This window comes from Hemitrygon akajei, chromosome 6, assembly GCF_048418815.1.
Source record: "Hemitrygon akajei chromosome 6, sHemAka1.3, whole genome shotgun sequence".
NCBI classification, from domain to species: Eukaryota; Metazoa; Chordata; class Chondrichthyes; order Myliobatiformes; family Dasyatidae; genus Hemitrygon; species Hemitrygon akajei.
In genome coordinates, this window is record NC_133129.1 from 21,363,833 (window position 1) to 21,384,400 (window position 20,568).

The 20,568-nt window shown below is 43.3% G+C and overlaps 1 protein-coding gene across 1 annotated transcript in view; it reads right to left on the reverse strand.

Annotated features, from left to right (window-relative positions):
* The window catches only part of LOC140728895 (complement component C9-like), a 60,679-nt gene that overhangs the window by 20,324 nt on the left and 19,787 nt on the right, over positions 1–20,568 (reverse strand). The window contains exon 4 of the mRNA XM_073047974.1: positions 500–641. Within this exon, the coding sequence (XP_072904075.1) occupies positions 500–641 (142 nt within the window). The remainder of the gene's footprint in view (positions 1–499; positions 642–20,568) is intronic.

Genomic DNA, 20,568 nt, shown 5'->3' on the forward strand with positions numbered 1-20,568 from the left:
CTATCCCGATACCCCACAGTGAACATCCTATCCCGATACGTCACAGTGAACATCCTATCCCAATGCACTACGGCTCGGTAAGGCACCACCACAAGAAACAACAGAGAGTTGTGGCACAGTTCAGAACTTCACAGAAACCAGCCTCCCCTCCATCGACTCTGCCTACACTTGTTGATGCCTCAGTATAGCAGCCAGCATAATTAAAAACCCCACCAACTCTGGACATTCTTTCTACTCCCCCCTGCCATTGGGCGGAAGATACCAAAGCTCGTTGACATGTACTACCTGGCTCAAGGACAGCTTCAGCCTCACTGTTGTAAAGCTGTTGACTGTTAAGGTGATTAGTAAGGGAATCAGAGATTATGGAGAGAAGGCAGGAGAATGGGGTTGACAAGAATGTTAAATCAGCCATATTTGATTGGTGGGAAATACTTGATAGGCTGAATGGCCTAATTTTGTTCCTATGTCTTATGATCTTACAAAATGTGTTGGAACTTACCCAGTACCAGCAATGTGTGCTATTTCCAAGGGTTCCACCTGCCTCCTACAAGGTGAGCGGACTTCCTCGCACTCATCCTCGTCACTGAAGTCACCGCAGTCATTGTCTTCGTTACACGTCAGCCTTCTGCTGATACAGTGTCCTGTGAGGAGACAGGAGGGGAAGCTCTTTAGCTCTAAACAGTTCCAGTGAGGTGCGAGCCTCCCCAGCATTGAGGGTGTTTTCAAAAGTCGAGGCCTCAGGAAAATTGCGTCCATCATTAAGAACCCACACCACCCAGGACATGCCCTCTTTGCATTGCCACCATCAGGGAGGAGGAACAGGAGCCTGAAGACACACACTCACCGATTCAGCAACAGCTTCTTCCCCTCCGCCATCAGATTTCTGAATGGACAGTGAACCCACAAACACTAACTCACAATTAATGCTCTATTTTGCACTACTTAATTTTCTTTTTGTAATTTAGAGTTTTTATGCATTGTAACGTACAGCTACTGCAAAACAACAAATTTGATGACATTATGTCAGTGATAATAATCCTGATTCTGATTCTGATCTTGTGTGTGGAACTAGTGCACGAGACAACCCAACAGTCACCTCCCAAGTTTGAGCCCGTGTTGTGGCTTTACCTGCAGGGTGCTCTGTCACAACCTCAGCCACACCTAGACAGGGTCACGTGGTACTGATGCGAAGTGGAGGGGTGGGTTAGTAAACTTACTGATGATACAAAAGTTGGAGGTGTTGTGGATAGTGCGGAGGGCTGTCAGAGGTTACAGCAAGACATTGATAGGATGCAAAACTGGGCTGAGAAGTGGCAGATGGAGTTCAGCCCAGATAAGTGTGAAGTGGTTCATTTTGGTAGGTCAAATATGATGACAGAATATAGTATTAATGGTAAGACTGTTGGCAGTGTGGAGGATCAGAAGGATCTTGGAGTCCGAGTCCATAGGACACTCAAAGCAGCTGCGCAGGTTGACTCTGTGGTTAAGAAAGCATACGATGCATTGGCTTTCATCAATCGTGGGATTCAGTTTTAGAGCCGAGAGGTAATGTTGCAGCTATATAGGACCCTGGTCGGACCCCACTTGGAGTACTGTGCTCAGTTCTGGTCGCCTCACTACAAGAAGGATGTGGAAGCCATAGAAAGGGTGCAGAGGAGACTTACAAGGATGTTTCCTGGATTGGGGAGCATGCCTTATGAGAATAGGTTCAGTGAATTCGGCCTTTTCTCCTTGGAGCGACGGAGGATGAGAGGCGACCAGATAGAGGTGTATGAGATGATGAGAGGCATTCATCGTGTGGATAGTCAGAGGCTTTTTCCCAGGGCTGAAATGGCTAGCATGAGAGGACACAGTTTTAAGGTGCTTGGAAGTAGGTACAGAGGAGATGTCAGGGGTAAGTTTTTTTACGCAGAGAGTGGTGAGTGCTTGGAATGGGCTGCTGGCAACAGTGGTGGAGGTGGATACGATAGGGTCTTCTAAGAGACTACTAGATAGGTACATGGAGCTTAGAAAAATAGAGGGCTATGGGTGAGCCTATGTAATTTCTAAGGTAAGGACATGTTCGACACAGATTTGTGGGCTGAAGAGTCTGTAATGTGCTGTAGGTTTATTATGTTTCCATGTTTCACAGTAAAATTGGTAATTGGTTAGAAAGACTGACTAAATAGGTGTGGTCTTGCATTGATTCCATTACGACTATAATTCTACCAGACATTTATTGAGTATGCCCACAAGGAAATGAATCACAGGGTTTTATGTGGTGACTTGAAAATAAACTTACTTTGAACTGCTGTTCATTGTTGTCACGTGCACCGTAATACAGTGGTTCGCCTGCCACCCAGACAGATCATTGTGCACATCACGGCTTGCAGAGGGATCTGCATCAGCTGGAAAACTGGCAAAGGGAATTCAACGTAGGCAAGTGCAAGATTGTTGCACTTCGATTGGACCAGCCAGAGTTGGTCTTACACAGTGAATGGGAGGGTGCTAGGGACTATGGTAGAACAAAGGGATTTAGGAATACAAGTCCATAATTTGTTGATAGTGGTGTCACAGGTTGATAGGGTTGTAAAGAAAGCTTTTGTCACAGGGCCTTCATAAATCAATGTATTGAGTACAGGAGATGGGGTGTTATATTGAAATTATGTAAGACATTGGCCTAATTTGGAGTATTGTGTGCAGTTTTGGTCACCTACCTACACAAGAGATGTAAATAAGGTTAAAAGCGCACAGAAAAATTTACCAGGATGTTGTTGGGTCTGGAGGACCTGAATTAAGGAAAGATTGAATCGCTTTGGACTGTAATCCTTAGAACGTAGAAGCTTGAGAGGAGATTTGATAGAGTATGCAAAATTATGAGGGGTATAGATGGGGTAAATGCAAGCAGGCTTTTTCCACTGAGGTTGCCTGGGACTAAAACTAGAGGTCATAGGTTAAGGGTGAAAAGTTTAAGGGGAACATGAGAGGAAACTTCTTCACTCAGAGGGTTGTGAGACTGTGGAACGAGCTGCCAGCACAAGTGGTGAATGTGAGCTTTATTTCAACATATAAGAGAAGTTTGGTGGAGTGCATGTATTGTAGGTACACGGAGGGCTATGGATCCAGTGCAGGTCAATGGGAGTAGGCAGTTTAAACGGCTCAGCATGCATTAGATGGGCCAAAGGGCCTGTTTCTGTGCTGTACTTCTCTATGACAATGACATCAGTACATTGAGATCATACAAAAGGAAACCAATAAAGTGTGACAGGGAGAGTGCAGTGCAGGATGACAGTAACGTGTGAGAGGCACAGCGGGCTAGATTGTGAGGTGAAGTGTTCATTTTGAGAGGTATGAGTGGCCCATTCAATTGTCTGGTAACAGCAGGGTAGAAGCTGTCCTTGAACCTGGTGGTGTGTAATTTCAGACATTTATATCTTATACGCAAGAGATTCTGCAGATGCTGGAAATTCAGAGCAACACTGGAGGAACTCAGCAGGTCAGGCAGCATCTATGGAGCGAAAACATAGAAAACCTACAGCACAATACAGGCCCTTCGGCCCACAAAGCTGTGCCAAACATGTCCTTGACTTAGAAATTACCTCGAGTTACGCATAACCGTCTATTTTACTCAGCTCCATGTACCTCTCCAGGAGACTCTTAAAAGACCCTATCGTATTCAAAGAGAGGAATAAACAGTCAATGTTTCAAGCTGAAATCCTTCATCAGGGCTTTGTAGCCTCTACCCAGTGAGGGATGGGGGCGAGAGAGAATGTCTGGGGTGGGGGTGAGAGACAATGTCTGGGGTGGGGGTGAGAGACAATGTCTGGGGTAGGGGCGAGAGACAATGTCTGGAGTAGGGGTGAGAGACAATGTCTGAGGTGGGGGCGAGAGACAATGTCTGAGGTGGGGGCGAGAGACAATGTCTGGGGTGGGGGTGAGAGACAATGTCTGGGGTAGGAGTGAGAGACAATGTCTGAGGTGGGGGCGAGAGACAATGTCTGGGGTAGGAGTGAGAGACAATGTCTGGGGTGGGGGTGAGAGACAATGTCTGGGGTAGGAGTGAGAGACAATGTCTGAGGTGGGGGTGAGAGACAATGTCTGGGGTGGGTATTTTGGCTGCTTTACCGATCAGCAGGAAGTGTAGATGGAGCCCGTGGGGGGAGGCTGGTTTCTCTGATGTGCTGAGCTGTGTCCACGTGTACCTCAATACAGCGAAAAGCTTTATTTTATCGTACCTCCCAGAAAGATCATTGCACACAGAAGTACAGCAAGGCTGTGGAAAGGAAAACACTTTGCAGAATAAAACGTACAGTACTGTGCAAAGTATTAAGCACATATACATCGAAGGTTCATTTTATTATCAAAGTGCATGCAGGATACAGCTCTGAGATTTGTCTTCTCCAGATAGCCAGAAACTACAGAAAAACCACGGAAGTTGTTGAAAGGGAAGACATCAAACCATGCACCCCCCCACCCCCCCCCCCCCCACCCGCATGAACAGGGAAAAGAAACAAAACTCACAATCCCAAAATTCCACAAACCCTCCCTCACAGAAAAAGCTACCAGATTGCCCAGCCGTACACGGCAGCTAAACATCACAGCCCTAACGTCCGAGCTCCTCCCATGCAAAGAAACAGCAAACCCCAACCCCTCTCTACCAGGTCACTCACACGGAGAAACATCAGACCCCAAATCCCCAACCCCTCCCTCATCGCCCACCCACCAATCGGCACCAAGAACGAAAACACAGAACTGAAGGAGCCCAATGTGAACTAGTCCATATGCCTGGAATGGACACTGCTGGGCTGACTAAACCGCCAGCACAGTACTGTTTTTGTCAAAGTGGAGCAGAGAGTGAGTTTGGAAATCTAGCGGGAGCAAAGGACGTTGGGAATGGCGAAGGTGGAGTGGCACGGGAGGGGTGTGGGAGGGTTGGTAGAGTAGGAATGCCAGGGGTGGGGGAATGCTGTGGGTGCAGACACGCTCAGCCCTAACACACTAGGCATGGTCATCTCCTTCCAAACAATTGGTTTATTGCTCATTACAGAATGTCTGTCTGATGCTTCCCGCTCCCATCCCCTTTACCAGCCTGACTCCCCTCTCCCTGCCCCCTTCCTGTTTCAGTCCACAACAGAGACCCATATCAGAATCAGTCTTATCATCACTCACGCATTGTGAAATTTGTTTTTTTTTCACGTAGCAGTACAGTGCAGTAGATAAAATCACCACAGTACTGTGCAAACGTCTTAGGCTCCCTAGCTATATATATATATGTGCCTAAGACTTTTGCACAGTACTGTAAGCACAAGAGATGCTGGAAATCCCGAGCAACGCACACAAAATGCTGGAGAAACTCAGCAAGTCGGGCAGCATCTAAGGAGAGAAGTAAACAGCTGACATAGCGGGCTGGCATCCTTCATCAGGGCTCTTCAGGCCCACGGAATAGTGTTAGAGTTACAGAGAAATGAAGCGTGGGTTCGTCAGAGCTGCCACTCCTGGCACTGACAACCGGTTTATTATTTCTGCACGTACTCAGATACCGAAAAACCTTTGCATGCCATCCAGACAGATCATTTCACAAAGCTAATTTTATTCCACATCTGAAATCCTGGGGGAGTAATTTGTGAATGATGGAAGGGTGGATGTCTATGACCTGAATGACTGTAACATGGGGGTCTCCTGTGTACAAGATTCGAGGTGAAGAATGTTTAATGTCTTGTGTAAAGAGGAACAAAACAATTGTTTCTCCGGATCTGGTGGAGCACAAAAAACACAATAAATATAAATACATCTGACAGCTTATACACGTAGGTTAATTGTATGTCCATAAAGTGACACGAGGCACAGGAGTGTGTGTACATAAGGTGATGAACAGGAAATGATAATGTAGTGGTGGTTGGGGGTGTGGAGGTGGGTTAGTGGGTGAGGTGTTGATCAGACTTGCTGCTTGGGGAAAGTAGCTGTTTTTGAGTCTGGTGGTCCTGGTGTGGTGCTGATGGGAGTGGGACAAACAGTCCATGAGCGAGGGGGGAGTGGGTGTGAGATCATTCATGATGTTACCTGCCCTTTATTGGCACCTTTCTGTGTATATATGAGTTTGATGCTGGGTAGGCTGGTGCCAGCGATGCGTTGGGCAGTTTTGAGTACCCGTTGTAAAGGTTTAATGTTGTTATAGCTGAGGGTGGTAATACGGACAAGCTCCCACTACCTATTAAACGCTCCCAATGGCGTGTGCCTCAAATAGCCTCTGACAGCCAAGTCCAGCTCCTGGCCGTCACGTGTGGCTCAGCTACTAAACCCAGAGGACCCGTTTCTAATGACAGGAGAAGGGGCATATGTGGGTTACTGACACTTTAAAACCAGTCACTTAGGGCAGATGGGGCTCATCAGCCATTGTTGGCAGCTCATCTAGGAGAAGGAAAACTCTGATCTCAAATCTCCACCCCTTGTGGCTGTACTCACTCATGAGGAAGGCCTCGGGAGTAAACCCCAGGGGAAAAATCCAGAGTTAGTCCCTGGGGCAGTCCTATGTGAATTCAACCCTGACTGGCAACTCTTGCAATGTCACTGGTCCCAGACTGTATGGGTCTCTGCCGTTCCTTTGGGTTCATCAGATGCTTGGAGCGGAGAAGCTTGCTACATGGGCAACAGCGTGCTCTCCATGTAGAACTGCCCTGGCTTCTGTACCTAGGCAGCTAGGGCACAATATCCATGGTTTACCCTGACCGACGGAGGGCTCACTCATCACTCCTGCTGTAAAGTACTCCCAGAGCAGTTCTGTTGATAATCATATTGGCATACTCATAAAAATATACAACACGATTAAAAATCCCAAGTAAAGACAAACATTATATAAAATACCATGCGTCAGGCACGTAGGGTGTAGGGTGCTGAAGACTTTTGCACAGTACTGTAGTAATTTTATATATTGCACTGGACTGCTACCACAAAAAATACAGTCCTGAGCAAAAGTCTTTGGCACCCCAGCTACATATATAGGTCTAAGAGTTTTGCACGGCACAGTAGAATTTCCAGAGAATTCTGCAGGAGGCTGGATAGAAAGTCATAGAACAGTATAGCACAGGAAAAGACATTTCGGTCCACAAACTACTTAAACTCGTAATTAAATGTTTAACTAAACCAACTAACTGCTTCTGCTACACCAAGTCTATATCCCAAACCACAATTCATGCATCAGTCCAAGAGTCTCTTAAACGCCTCTACGGAATCTGTCTCCCCCTCATCACCCCGACAGTGCATTCTGCACACCCACCACTCTCTCTGTAAAGATAAATTTGTCCCCACACCCTCTTTGAACTTACCCCCTCCCAGCTGAATCACACACCCTCTGGTATCAGACATTCTTCAGCCAGACAGTCGTGATTCTGTGAAATTCATTGCCACAGACGACTGCAGGAAGCCAAGTCACTGCGTATATTTAAAACGGAGTCTGATAGTTTCTTGATTAGTAAGTGTATCAAAGGTCACAGAGAGAGGGCAGGAAAATGGGGTTGAGGGGGAAACTAAATCAGCCATAATGGAATGGGGGAACAGACTCGATGGACCGAATAGCCTATTTCTGCTCCTATATCTTGTGACCTTACGGTCCAATTCCTAGAGTGAACAGGGATAAGATACATGGATCTGGCAATTACAATTAGTGGGTGAGGTCAAAGGGAAAGAGACCATAAAGTAGGGGACTGGAGGGGGAGAACTGACCAGGAGGAAGAGGTCCTGCAGGTAACTGGACACAGGAGGAGTTAGTGTCCGGGGTTTCACTGACGGCAGTGTGACCATCATCACGGGGGCACAGGAGACTGCAGATGCTGGAAACAAAACACACTGCAGGAACCCCGGATTCAACATTCAACATTCAAATTGTTTCATATCATTTCCAGTAGACAAGTGTAAAGGAGAATGAAATAATTGTTAATCTGGGTTCGAAGCAACTCGAAAAAAAACTGTGATAAAGAACACAATAATACACAAAATACACCAAATAAGAATAAATGCACAAGATAGTTGATACACAGATACACGGATAGTTGACAATTGATACATGGATCAATTGTGTGTCCATAAAGTGACACTAGGCACGGGGGTGTGTGTACATAAGGTGACTGACAGGAAATGACAAGGTAGTGGTGGTTGAGGATGTGTCTGGGTGGGTTAGTGGGTGGAGGCGTTGATCAGCCTCACTGCTTGGGGAAAGTGACTGTCTTTGAGTCTGGTGGTCCTGGTGTGGATGCTACATAGCCTCCTCCCTGATGGGAGTGGGACACACAGAATCAGAATCAGATTTAATATCACCGGCATATGTCATGAAGTTTGTTAACTTTATGGCAGCAGTACAATGCAATACACGCTAAATAAATATAGAGAAAAAAACCTGTACTTTAACTATATATACTGCATGGCTACTTTGTGGGCTGAATGGCCTGTATTGTTCTGTAGGTTTTTCTACGTTTTAAATAGTTAAATTAAGTAGTACAAAATTACAAAAAATAAAAGAAGTAGTGAGATAGTGTTCATGGGCCATTCAGAAATCTGATGGCGGTCACTTCCGGTCAAGATGGACTAGTCGCTAAAAATTTTCGCTCTGCTCTGTTTCTTATCTCCCCATTCCTTTCCTCCCTTTTTTTCATCCAAACTGTTAAACTTTTTATTCTCCTTCCTGCCTGCGAATACGCCTGCTCTACAATAACCTCAACAAGTTCCAAACCCGGGAAAAAAAACGTTCCAGTGGCTGGCCCATTGGGCGAAGACATTATCTTGATACTGGATCAGCTCCCTCAGGGGATAATTGCTGAATTTAAGTCCTCTTTCAGTTCATTGGAATCAAAATTGGATCAAATCAATTCCAAAGTGGAGGATCATGCCCAACACTTATCAAGTCTCGAGCTTGTGACACAAGATTTGGAACAACGCTTTAATGAGCTGGAAAACATTTGTTCCAGCTTGCACAATAATAATAACAAGCTAACAGCAAAAGTTACCGACCTGGAAGGCCGAAGCAGACGTCAGAACCTACGTATCTTGGGCCTGCCGGATTCTATCGAACGTGGACGTCCCACTGAATTTTTCTCCACTCTGCTGTGTGAGATTTTCGGGAAGGATATACTTTCAACTCCACCCGAGATAGATAGAGCTCACCGTTCCTTAGCACCTAAACCAGCTTCGGGACACAGACCGCGCCCAATCATTTTATGATTTCATCGCTACCAGATGAAAGATCTCCTGGTCAGGAAGGCTCGGTGGAGAAACAATTCAGAGTACAAGGGTCAGTTGATTCGTGTTGTTGAGGATTATGCTCCTCAAGTTTTGACTCTACGAGCCAAGTATAGAGAAGTAAAGAAGGCGCAAGGTAATCATGGATTCAGGCCTTCTCTTCGGTTTCCGGCGTGACTTCGAATCACTCTTCCCAGTGGAGACAAGAAGTGGTTAAATTCGGTTGCAGAAGCTCAGAAATTTATTGATAGCTGCCCTATTACTTCGATTTCTTCGGATTCGGTCTGATTAGCTAGATTAGCGGAGGAGCATTAATTTTTTTCCTGTTTTTTTCTGTGATTTTTTTTTCAATTCAGTGAATTTTTTTTACAGTCTTTCGTGGGTGGTTCATTGGGTAAAGTCTGTTTACTTGTTTTTATCTTTCTTTTTCTAAATACTAGTTTATATTTTTTTGGATTACTACTTTGAGTCATGCTTAATAAATTTTGGAGGAATTGCTCTATTTTTCACAATGTATAATATTAGTCTGGAGTGCTAGAAGTTTTGTTTTTTTTAATTAATAAAAGGCGGAGCTGATGATGATGTCACGAGACATCTTTTTGAAGAGCTTGCTGCTGTTTTTCGGTAGCTGTCTTGCTGTGGGTTGGAAGGGAACTCTGTTGGCAATATCATTCATAGAATCTTTAGATATTTTTGTTATTCAGGACATATTTTTGTCCTGTTTTTCTTTGTTTTATACTTTTGTCCCAGAGCTGTTATTTGAATTTCTGACATTGCTTATGCCTATTATCTAGTATCTTTTTAAAGGACAATGGTTAGTCCGTTGAATTTGGTAAACTGGAATGTTAAGGGATTGAACCATCCTTTTAAAAGAAGGAAGGTGTTTTCACATCTTAATGCAGCAAATGCTTTTTTGCAAGTAACACACATTCATAGTTCAGATTACTCTCGTCTCATTCAAGATGGGCGGGGCAGCACTTCAATTCTATTTTTCAGGCTAAAGCGGGGGGGGGGGGGGGGGGTCTCAATTCTCATAAATCCAAATGTTCCCTTTGTGCTCCATAACAAAGTATCAGATACAAATGGTTGTTTCATCATTGTCTTGGGGAAATTATATAATACATTGGCAATGTTGGCTAACTTATATGCTCCCAATTCGGATGATGTGGAGTTTTTTGATCGTTTCTACTCTCTATTGCCTGAGTTGAGTTCATACTCTCTCATATTGGGTGGCGACTTTAACTGGTGGTTAAATCCAGTTTTGGATCAATTGTCTTCTATTCCCAGACTACCAAGCAAATCTGCTTTATTAATTCAGTCCTTCCTTTCCAATTATGGTATCTTCGATGTATGGCATTTTCTCCACCCAAATGAGAGAGATCATTCATTCTTTTCACATGTTCATCACACTTTTACTAGAATTGATTACTTTTTAATTGATAATAAGTTGATCCCATCTGTCCATTCTTGTGACTATCAGAGTATAATGATTTCAGATCATGCCCCAGTCAACCTGTCTCTAATTTTTCCTGGTTCCTCACAAATATATAAGCATTGGCGTTTTAATTCGACCTTACTGTCAGATAATGATTTTGTAAAATTTATGGAGGACCAGTTAATTTTTTTCCTAAGTACTAACATATCATTGGAAACTTCAAGTCTGGTTGTTTGGGATGCTATGAAAGCATACCTAAGGGGTCAAATAATTTCCTACTCTGCGAATTTGAAAAGAAGGACCTATAAAGAGCGATTAGATCTGGTCAATCAAATCAAAGAAACAAACCAACTATATGCTCAAACCAAAAATCCGTAGCTGTATTAAGAAACAAGAGGAACTTCAAACTAAGTTTGACCTTATTTCCACTCACCCAATTGAACGCCAACTTTTGGAAAGTAAGAGCTGATTTTATATCCATGGTGATAAATCCAGTAAATTGTTAGTCAACCAACTAAGACACTTTGAAGTTAAACAACACATTACAAGAATTCAAATGGGAAATAGGAATATTACCTAGAATCACTCTGAAATCAATGATACATTCAGGAATTTTTATTCCAGACTCTATACTTCTGAATCTTTAAATGATAACATTTCGGTGGAGAATTTCTTAAATAGTCTGAATACTCCTACGCTGTCTCCTGATCTCAAAACAAAGCTGAATGAGCCAATATCACTAGAGGAAATATCCTCAGCCATTTCTATACAGCAGACTGGTAAATCTCCTGGACCTGATGGGTTCTCTGTAGAATTCTATAAATCATTTTCCTCATTGCTTTCACCTCAACTAACCTCAGCCTTATCTGACTCGTTTAAACAAGGTAAGTTGTCAGCATCATTTAATGAGGCATGTATCATTCCTTTAGTGACAAAAGGCAAAGATCCAACAGAGTCTTCTTCATATAGCCCGATCTCTTTGTTAAATGTTCATGTTACAATTTTGGCTAGTTTTGTCCCATAGATTGGAGAACATTCTACCTTTAATTGTTTCTGAAGACCAAACTGGTTTGATTAAAAATTGTCTCCCTTTTATCAATATATGATGTCTATTTAATATCTTATACTCACCTTCAGCTGGGATTCCTGAATGTGTCATTTCTTTAGACGTGGAGAAAGCGTTTGATCATGTAGAGTGGAACTATCTCTTTGTGGATTTAGACAAATTTGATCTTGGACAAAGTTTTGTTACATGGATTAAATTGTTATACTCCCATCTCACTGCCTCTGTTTTGACTAACTCTCAGTAATCCCAACCTTTCAGCCTTAAACGTGGCACCCGGCAAGGGTACCCTTTAAGTCCCTTACTCTTTGATCTGGCCATAGAGTCATTGGCGATTGCGCTGATCTGATGGGGATTTGGAGGGGGGTGTTGAGTAGAAAGTCTCTCTTCATGCTGATGATCTTTTACTTTTTATATCAAATCCAACTACCTCCTTATCCCCAATGTTTTCTCTCCTTGACAAACTTAGCCAGTTTTCCAGATACAAACTTAATTTACATAAGAGTGAACTCTTTCCAATAAACAGAGAAGCACAAATGTTAGAGTTTTACAGCCTCCCTTTTAAAGTAGTGAATAATCAATCTACTTACTTTGGCATTACAGTACCAAGGAACTATAAACGTCCTTTTGGAGAAAATTTTACTAATCTCTTAAATCATATAAATAAGAGTCTAGTACAGTGGTCACCCCGTCTATATCCCTGATGGGTCGTATTAATGTCGCTAAAATGTATATCCTTCCTAAATTTTTATACTTATTTCAATCTTTACCAATTTTTATTTCTGAAGCTTTCTTCGACTCGTTAGACTCAATTATTTTGTCCTATATGTGGAAGGGCAAACGTCCCTGATTAAATAAAGTTGACCTTCAAAAACCTAAAAGTGTAGGGGGTATAGCCTTGCCCAATTTCCACTTATATTACTGGGCAACCAACATACGTTCTCTTATTTTTTGGTCTTATTTTCATAAGCAGTCTGACTGCCCAATATGAGTGGCAATGGAGTTGAATTGCAAGAAGAATTTCTCTTTCTCTGCACTTCCTTGCTATCTGCTCAAACCAATTGTTAATCCTGTTATCAGGCACACGTTGAGAATATGGGCTCAGTGTAGAAAGTGTAATGGTCTTCACGGTTTCTCTCTCTTTAGTCCTATCTTACATAATCACCTCTTTCAGCCTTCTGTGCGTGATTTAACATTTCAAGTCTGGCACAGAAAGGGCATTAGGTGCTTTGAAGATCTTTTTATAGACAACCGCTTTGCATCTTTTGAACAATTGTCTGCAAAGTTCAATCTACCCAACACTCATTTCTTTAAATATCTCCAAATTAGACATTTTATCAACACTTTAATATCAAACTTCCCTGAGATACCCGATAAAAATGTTGTTGACTTGTTTCTTCACATGAATCCATTGTGTAAATCCATTATCTACTATCTGAGATAAATTAGCGACTTTGTGGCGAGCCCACCCCTTGACAAAATTAAAACTGCCTAGGAGCAAGATTTAAATTTTCCTTTGTCCGATGGTGTATGGGATTCAATTCTCAAGTCAGTTAATTCAACTTCTTTATGTGCTCGCCATTGTCTGTTACAGTTTAGGTTGTACACAGGGCTCATACGTCTAAAACTAAAGTATCGCGTATCTATCCAGACATTAGTCTATGTTGCAACAAGTGTAACGGGGGCAAGGCTTCCCTTATTCATATATATTGGACTTGTCCTGGCTTGGAGAAATACTGGAGAAATGTCTTTCTAACTTTATCCCATATACTTAATTACTATTTGGAACCTAACCCTCTGATTGCTCTTTTTGGCACCTCAGGAGAGGTTGACACGCATCTGAGTCCGACTAAATGTCGTGCACTGTCTTTCACCTCTCTTTTAGCCAGATGCAGTCCTGCTTAGGTGGAGAGATGCTGCCCCACCCACTCATGCTCAATGGCTCAGAGACATTATGTCCTGCTTAGAGCTTGAAAAGATTCATTATTCACTCCTTAATTCGGACATAAAGTTCCAAAGGGTGTGGGGACCATCTCGTGAATATTTTCATAATTCTTGCTTAGATTAAAGGTCCATCCCTTTTTTCTCTTCTGCATTTAAATCCCTTACTTCCTGCTTCTTTCAGTTAAGATTTATGGTTTTTGATGTGTAAACATATTATAGATTAGGTAGTAGGCAATATACCTTCTTTTTATAAATACAGCTCTGTGGAGATAAAAGTTCTGTTTAACTTTTCTATATATTGTAAGGTTGGCATGGAGTCGGGCAATGGGTGGGTGGGGTGGTAACTAACTATATATGATTCTACCATGGGTGCTTTTTTGTTAACTGTTATGAACTGTACATTTGATACCTTTGTTTTGCATTGTGGGGTGTATGGGGTGTCAGGGAGGGGGTAGCACCTCTGGTGTGGGAACCTGTCGCGTCCTTTTCAGGTGGTTTGTCCACCTTTGGTCGGCACCCAGCACTCAGCTCTCACCTGTGGCTCCCCGTAGCTGTTTGCATGTGACGGCGGCCACACCCCGGGCATTGGCTTCGACAAGCCGGCTAAACCAGGTGAGGGTAACAGACGGGTCTCAGACCCTTGGTGAGATAGAGAGATGCCTATCCCAGCAGGTGAAGACAGACTCCGGCGGATTGAGCGGACGAGACCAATGGAAGGTCCAGCGGTCAAGAAGGCAGTCTCTGCAAGCGTCGTGGAACGTGTAGAGCACGACTAGACACAAAAGACATCCTAGTCATCGCGGGAGAGTGAGGTTGACACTGCACAACTCTCCCTCACTTAAACCCAAAAGCGCTAGTCTCAACACCATCATCAACCGGCTGGTGGCGCAGTGACATCAGTGCCGGACTCCGGAGCAAAGGTTCCTGAGTGCGAATCCAGTCGGGCCGCACCTGGGCATGCTTTCCATCCGTGCCTCATTGAGTGTCGAGCTCGCAACTCGACCTCGTAAAAAGTACTAATGGTGTTGAGGTCTTCATCGATGATGATGGATGAACCTTTGCACTGTACAAACTTCTTCTTTATTGTTTTTTTTCCCATTGTAAAAACTAATTTAAAAATTTTTTAAAAAAAGAAATCAGATGGCAGAGGGGAAGAAGTGTGTGCCTTCAGGCTTCTGTACCTCCTTCTTGACGGTAACCGTGTGAAGAGGGCAGGTCCTGGGTGGTGGGGATCCTTCCTAAGGCACCGCTCCCTGAAGATGTCCTGGATACTCCCGAGGCTGGTGCCCATTACAGAGATGACTAATTTTACAAGTTTCTGCAACTTATTTCGATCTTGTGAAGTAGTCCCCACCCCCACCACAATACATCCAGTCAGAATATGCTCTCCATGATGCATTTGTACAAGGTTTCGAGTGTTTTGTTGACAAACCAAATCTCCTCAAACTCCAAGTGAAATATAGCTTCTGTCTTGCCTTCTTCATAGCTGCATCAATATAAGACCATAAGACATAGAGGCAGAATTGGGCCATTTGGCTGATCCTTTTTTCCCCTCTTCAGCCCCACTCCCTGGCCTTCTCCCCGTTACCTTTGATGCCTGCTCCAATCAAGCTCCACCTTAAATACCCCTAATGACCTGGCCTCCACAGCTGCCTGTGGTAATAAATGCCACAAGTTCACCACCCTCTGACTGAAGAAATTTCTCCACATCTCTGTTTTAAATGGACACCCCTCTGTCCAGTGTCCCCTTGTCCTAGATTCCCCCACCATGGGAAACCACATCCTTCTGAATTCCAACGAGTACAGACCCAGCGCCAACAAACGCTCCTCATATGATAGACCTTTCATTCCTGGAGTCATCCTTGTGAACTTCCTCTGGACCCTCTTCAATGCCAGCACATCTTTTCTTAGATAAGGAGCCCAAAGCTGTTCACAATACTCATGGTGAGGCCTCACCAGTGCTTTATAAAGCCTCAGCATCACATCCCTGCTCTTGTATTCTAGACCTCTTGAAATGAATGCTAACATGGCATTTGCCTTCCTCACCACAGACTCAACCTGCAAGTTAACCTTTAGGGAGTTCTGCACAAGGATTCCCAAGTCCATCTGAATCTCAGGTTTTTGGATTTTCTCCCCATTTAGAAAATAGTGTACACATTTATTTCTTCTACTAAAGTGCATGACCATGCATTTTCCAACATTATATTTCATTTGCCACACTCTTTCCCATTCTCCTAATCTGTCTAAGCCCTTCTGCATCCTACCTGTTTCCTCAACACTACCTGCCCCTCCATCAATCTTTGTATCATCTACAAACTTGGCAACAAAACCATCTATTCCATCATCTAAATCATTGATAGAGCATAAAGACAAGTGGTCCCAACACAGACCCCTGTGGAACACCACTAGTCACTGGCAGCCAACCAGAAAAGGATCCTTTTATTCCCACTCGCTACCTCCTACGAATCAGCCAATGCTCTAACCATTCCAGTAACTTTCCTGTAATACCATAGGCTCTAAACTTGGTAAGCAGCCTCATATGTGACACCTTGTCAAAGGCCGTCTGAACATCCAAATATACAACATCCACCGCATCCCCTTTATCTATCCTATGTGTAATCTCCTCAAAGAATTCCAGCAGGTTTGTCAGGCAAGTTTTCCCCTTAAGGAAACCATGCTGACTGTGTACTATCTTGTCCTGTGTCACCAAGTACTCCATCACCTCATCCTTAACAATTGACTCCAACATTTTCTCAACCACCGAGGTCAGGCTAACTGGTCTATAATTTCCTTTCTGCTGCTTCCCTCCCTTCTTAGCGAGTGGAGTGACATTTGTAATTTTCCAGTCCTCTGGCACCATGCCAGAGTCCAATGATTTTTGAAAGATCATTACTAATGCCTCCACAATCTCTACCGCTAACTCTTTCAGAACCCAAGGGTGCAGTTCCTCTGGTCCAGGTGACTCATGTACCCTTTGGCCTTATAACTTTTTGAACATTTTTTTGCTTGTAACAGTAACTGCACTCACTTCTCTTCCCTCACACCCTTCAACATCAGGAATACTGTTAGTGTCTTCCACCGTGAAGATTGATGCAAAATACTCATTTAGTTCATCTGCCATCTCCTTGTATCCCATTATTATTTCTCCAGCCTCATTTTCTAGTGCTCCTATATCCACTCTCATCTCTCTTTTATTTTTTACATACTTGAGAAAGCTTTTACTATCCACTTTGATATTGTTTGCTGGCTTGACTTCATATTTCATCTTTTCACTCCCAATGGTTCTTTTAGTTCCTCTCCAGGTTTTTAAAAGCTTCCCAATCCTCTGTCTTCCTGCTGAGTTTTGCTTTGTTGTATGTCCTCTCTTTTGCTTTTACATTAGCTTTGACTTCTCTTGTCAGCCATGGTTGTACTATTTTGCCATTTGAGTATTTCTTCATTTTTGGAATACACATGTCCAGCATCTTCTTCATTTTTCACAGAAACTCACACCATCGCTGTTCTGCTGTCATCCCTGCCAGCAGCTCCTTCCAATTTACTTTGGCCAACTCCTCTCTCATACCACTGTAATTTCCCTTACTCCACTGAAATACTGCTACGTCAGACTTTACTTTCTCCCTATCAAATTTCAAGTTGAACTCAATCATACTGTGATCACTGGCTCTTAAGGGTTCTTTTATCTTGAGCTCCCTAATCTCCTCTGGTTCACTTACATAAAACCCAATCCAGTAGAGCTGATCCCCTAGTAGGCTCAATGACAAACTGCTCTAAAAAGCCACACTCACTCTCTTGGGCATTTACCACACTCATTCTCTTGAGTTTACCAACTTGGTTTTCCCAATCAACCTGCATGTTGAAATCCCCCATGACTATCACAACATTGCCCTTTTGACATGCCTCTTCTATTTCCCGTTGTAATCTGTGGTCCACACCCCTGCTACTGTTGGGAGATTTGTATATAACTGCCATCAAAGTCCTAATCGGTTAGTCCTGATGAAGGGTCTCGGCCCGAAACGTCGACAGCGCTTCTCCCTATAGATGCTGCCTGGCCTGCTGTGTTCCACCAGCATTTTGTGTGTGTTGTTGTTTGAAAATAAATCTGAAGGGTTTCTACAGTTATATTAATAGCAAAAGGATAGTGAGGGATAAAATTGGTCCCTTAGAGAATCAGAGTGGACAGCTATGTGTGGAGCTGAAAGAGATGGGGGAGATTTTGAACAATTCTTTTTCTTCGGTTTTCACTAAGGAGAAGGATATTGAATTGTGTAAGGTAAGGGAAACAAGTAGGGAAGTTATGGAAACTATGACAATTAAAGAGGAGGAAGTACTGGTACTTTTATGGAATATAAAAGTGGATAAATCTCCAGGTCCTGACAGGATATTCCCTAGCACCTTGAAGGAAGTTGGTGTAGAAATAGCAGGGGCTCTGACAGAAATATTTCAAATGTCATTAGAAACCAGGAGAATTGGCATATTGCTCATGTGGTTCCATTGTTTAAAAAGGGTTCTAAGAGTAAACCTAGAACTTATCGGCCTGTCAGTTTGACATCAGTGGTGGGTAAATTAATGGAAAGTATTCTTAGAGATGGTATATATAATTATCTAGATAGACAGGGTCTGATTAGGAATAGTCAGCATGGATTTGTGCATGGAAGGTCATGTTTGACAAATCTTATTGAATTTTTTGAAGAGGTTACAAGGAAAGTTGATGAGGGTAAAGCAGTGAATGTTGTCTATATGGACTTCAGTAAGGCCTTTGACAAGGTTCCGCATGGAAGGTTAGTTAGGAAGGTTCAATCGTTAGGTATTACCAGTGAAGTAGTAAAATGGATTCAACAGTGGCTGGATGGGAGATGCCAGAGAGTAGTGGTGGATAACTGTTTGTCAGGTTGGAAGCCGGTGACTAGTGGTGTGCCTCAGGGATCTGTATTGGGTCCAATGTTGTTTGTCATATACATTAATGATCTGGATGATGGGGTGGTAAATTGGATTAGTAAGTATGCAGATGATACTAAGGTAGGTGGTGTTGTTGATAATGAAGTAGGTTTTCAAAGCTTGCAGAGAGATTTAGGCCAGTTAGAAGAGTGGGCTGAGCTATGGCAGATGGAGTTTAATGCTGATAAGTGTGAGGTGCTACATTTTGGTAGGAATAATCCAAATAGGACAAACATGGTAAATGGTAGGGCATTGAAGAATGCAGTAGAACAGAGTGATCTAGGAATAATGGTGCATAGTTCCCTGAAGGTGGAATCTCATGTGGATAGGGTGATGAAGAAAGCTTTTGGTACACTGGCTTTTATAAATCAGAGCATTGAGCATAGGAGTTGGGATGTAATGCTAAAATTGTACAAGGCATTGGTGAGGCCAAATTTGGAGTATTGTGTACAGTTCTGGTCACCGAATTATAGGAAAGATATCAACAAAATAGAGAGAGTACAGAGAAGATTTACTAGAATGTTACCTGGGTTTCAGCACCTAAGTTACAGGGAAAGGCTGAACAAATTAGGTCTTTATTCTTTGGAGCATAGAAGGTTGAGGGGGGACTTGATAGAGGTATTTAAAATAATGAGGGGGATAGATCGAGTTGATGTGGATAAGCTTTTTCCATTGAGAGTAGGGAGATTCAAACAAGAGGGCATGATTTGAGAGTTGGGGGCAAAAGTTTAAGGGTAACATGAGGGGGAATTCCTTTACTCAGAGAGTGGTAGGTGTGTGGAACGAGCTTCCAGTAGAAATGGTAGAGGCAGGTTCAGTATTGTCATTTAAAGTAAAATTGGATAGGTATATGGACAGGAAAGGAATGGAGGGTTATGGGCTGAGTGCGGGCCAGTGGGACTAGGTGAGTGTAAGCGTCGGCACGGACTAGAAGGGCCGAGATGGCCTGTTTCCGTGCTGTAATTGTTATATGGTTATATAAAAGCCAGGACCAACAGGCTCTGGGACATCTTCTTCCACCAGGCCATCAGACTCATGCTGACACAACTGTATTTCTATGTTATAGTGACTGTCCTGTCGTACATACTATTTATTATAAATTACTATAAATTGCACATTGCACATTTAGACAGAGAGATAATATAAAGATTTTTACTCATGTTTATTAAGTAATCAAATCAATTCAACTCAACTCAACCCACAAGGATTCAACATCTTCCAATCGTATATCACATCTTTCTACTGATTTGATGCCATTCTTTACCAGCAGAGCCACGCCACCCTCTCTGCCTACCTTCCTATCCCTCCGATAGAGCATGTAACCTTGGTCATTCAGCTCCCAACTACAACCATCCTTCAGCCACGATTCAGTGATGGCCACAACATCATACCTGACAATCTGTAATAGTGCTACAAGATCATCCACCTTATTTCCTATACTCCACACATCGAGTACTGTATTTTCTCCCCTTTTTGATTCTGATCGCTCGATGAGGATCGGTTTGTTTTCCCTCGTTCTACCCTTTCTGAAGTCCACAATCAGCACTTTGGTCTTGTTGACATTGAGTGCCAGGTTGTTGCTGCGACACCACTCCACTAGCTGGAATACTTCGCTCCTGTACGCCCTCTCATCACCATCTGACATTCTGCCAACAATATCATCAGCAAATTTAAAGATTCTCTTTGAGCTGTGTCTAGCCACACAGTCATGGGTATAGGGAGCCAGTCACAAAAGAGAAAATCTGCAGATGCTGGAAATCTGAGCAACACACACAAAATGCTGGAGGAACTCAGCAGGCCAGGCAGCAACTATGGGAAAGAGTCCAGTTGACGTTTCAGGGTTCCTTCAGTATTTTATGTGTGTTGCATGGGTGTAGAGAGAGGGGGCTCAGCACACATCCCTGTGGAGTGCCAGTGAGGTGGTGAAACTGTCCTAGACCCTGGTGGGATGTGCTTTCAGGCTTTGTATCTTCTGCCCAATGGA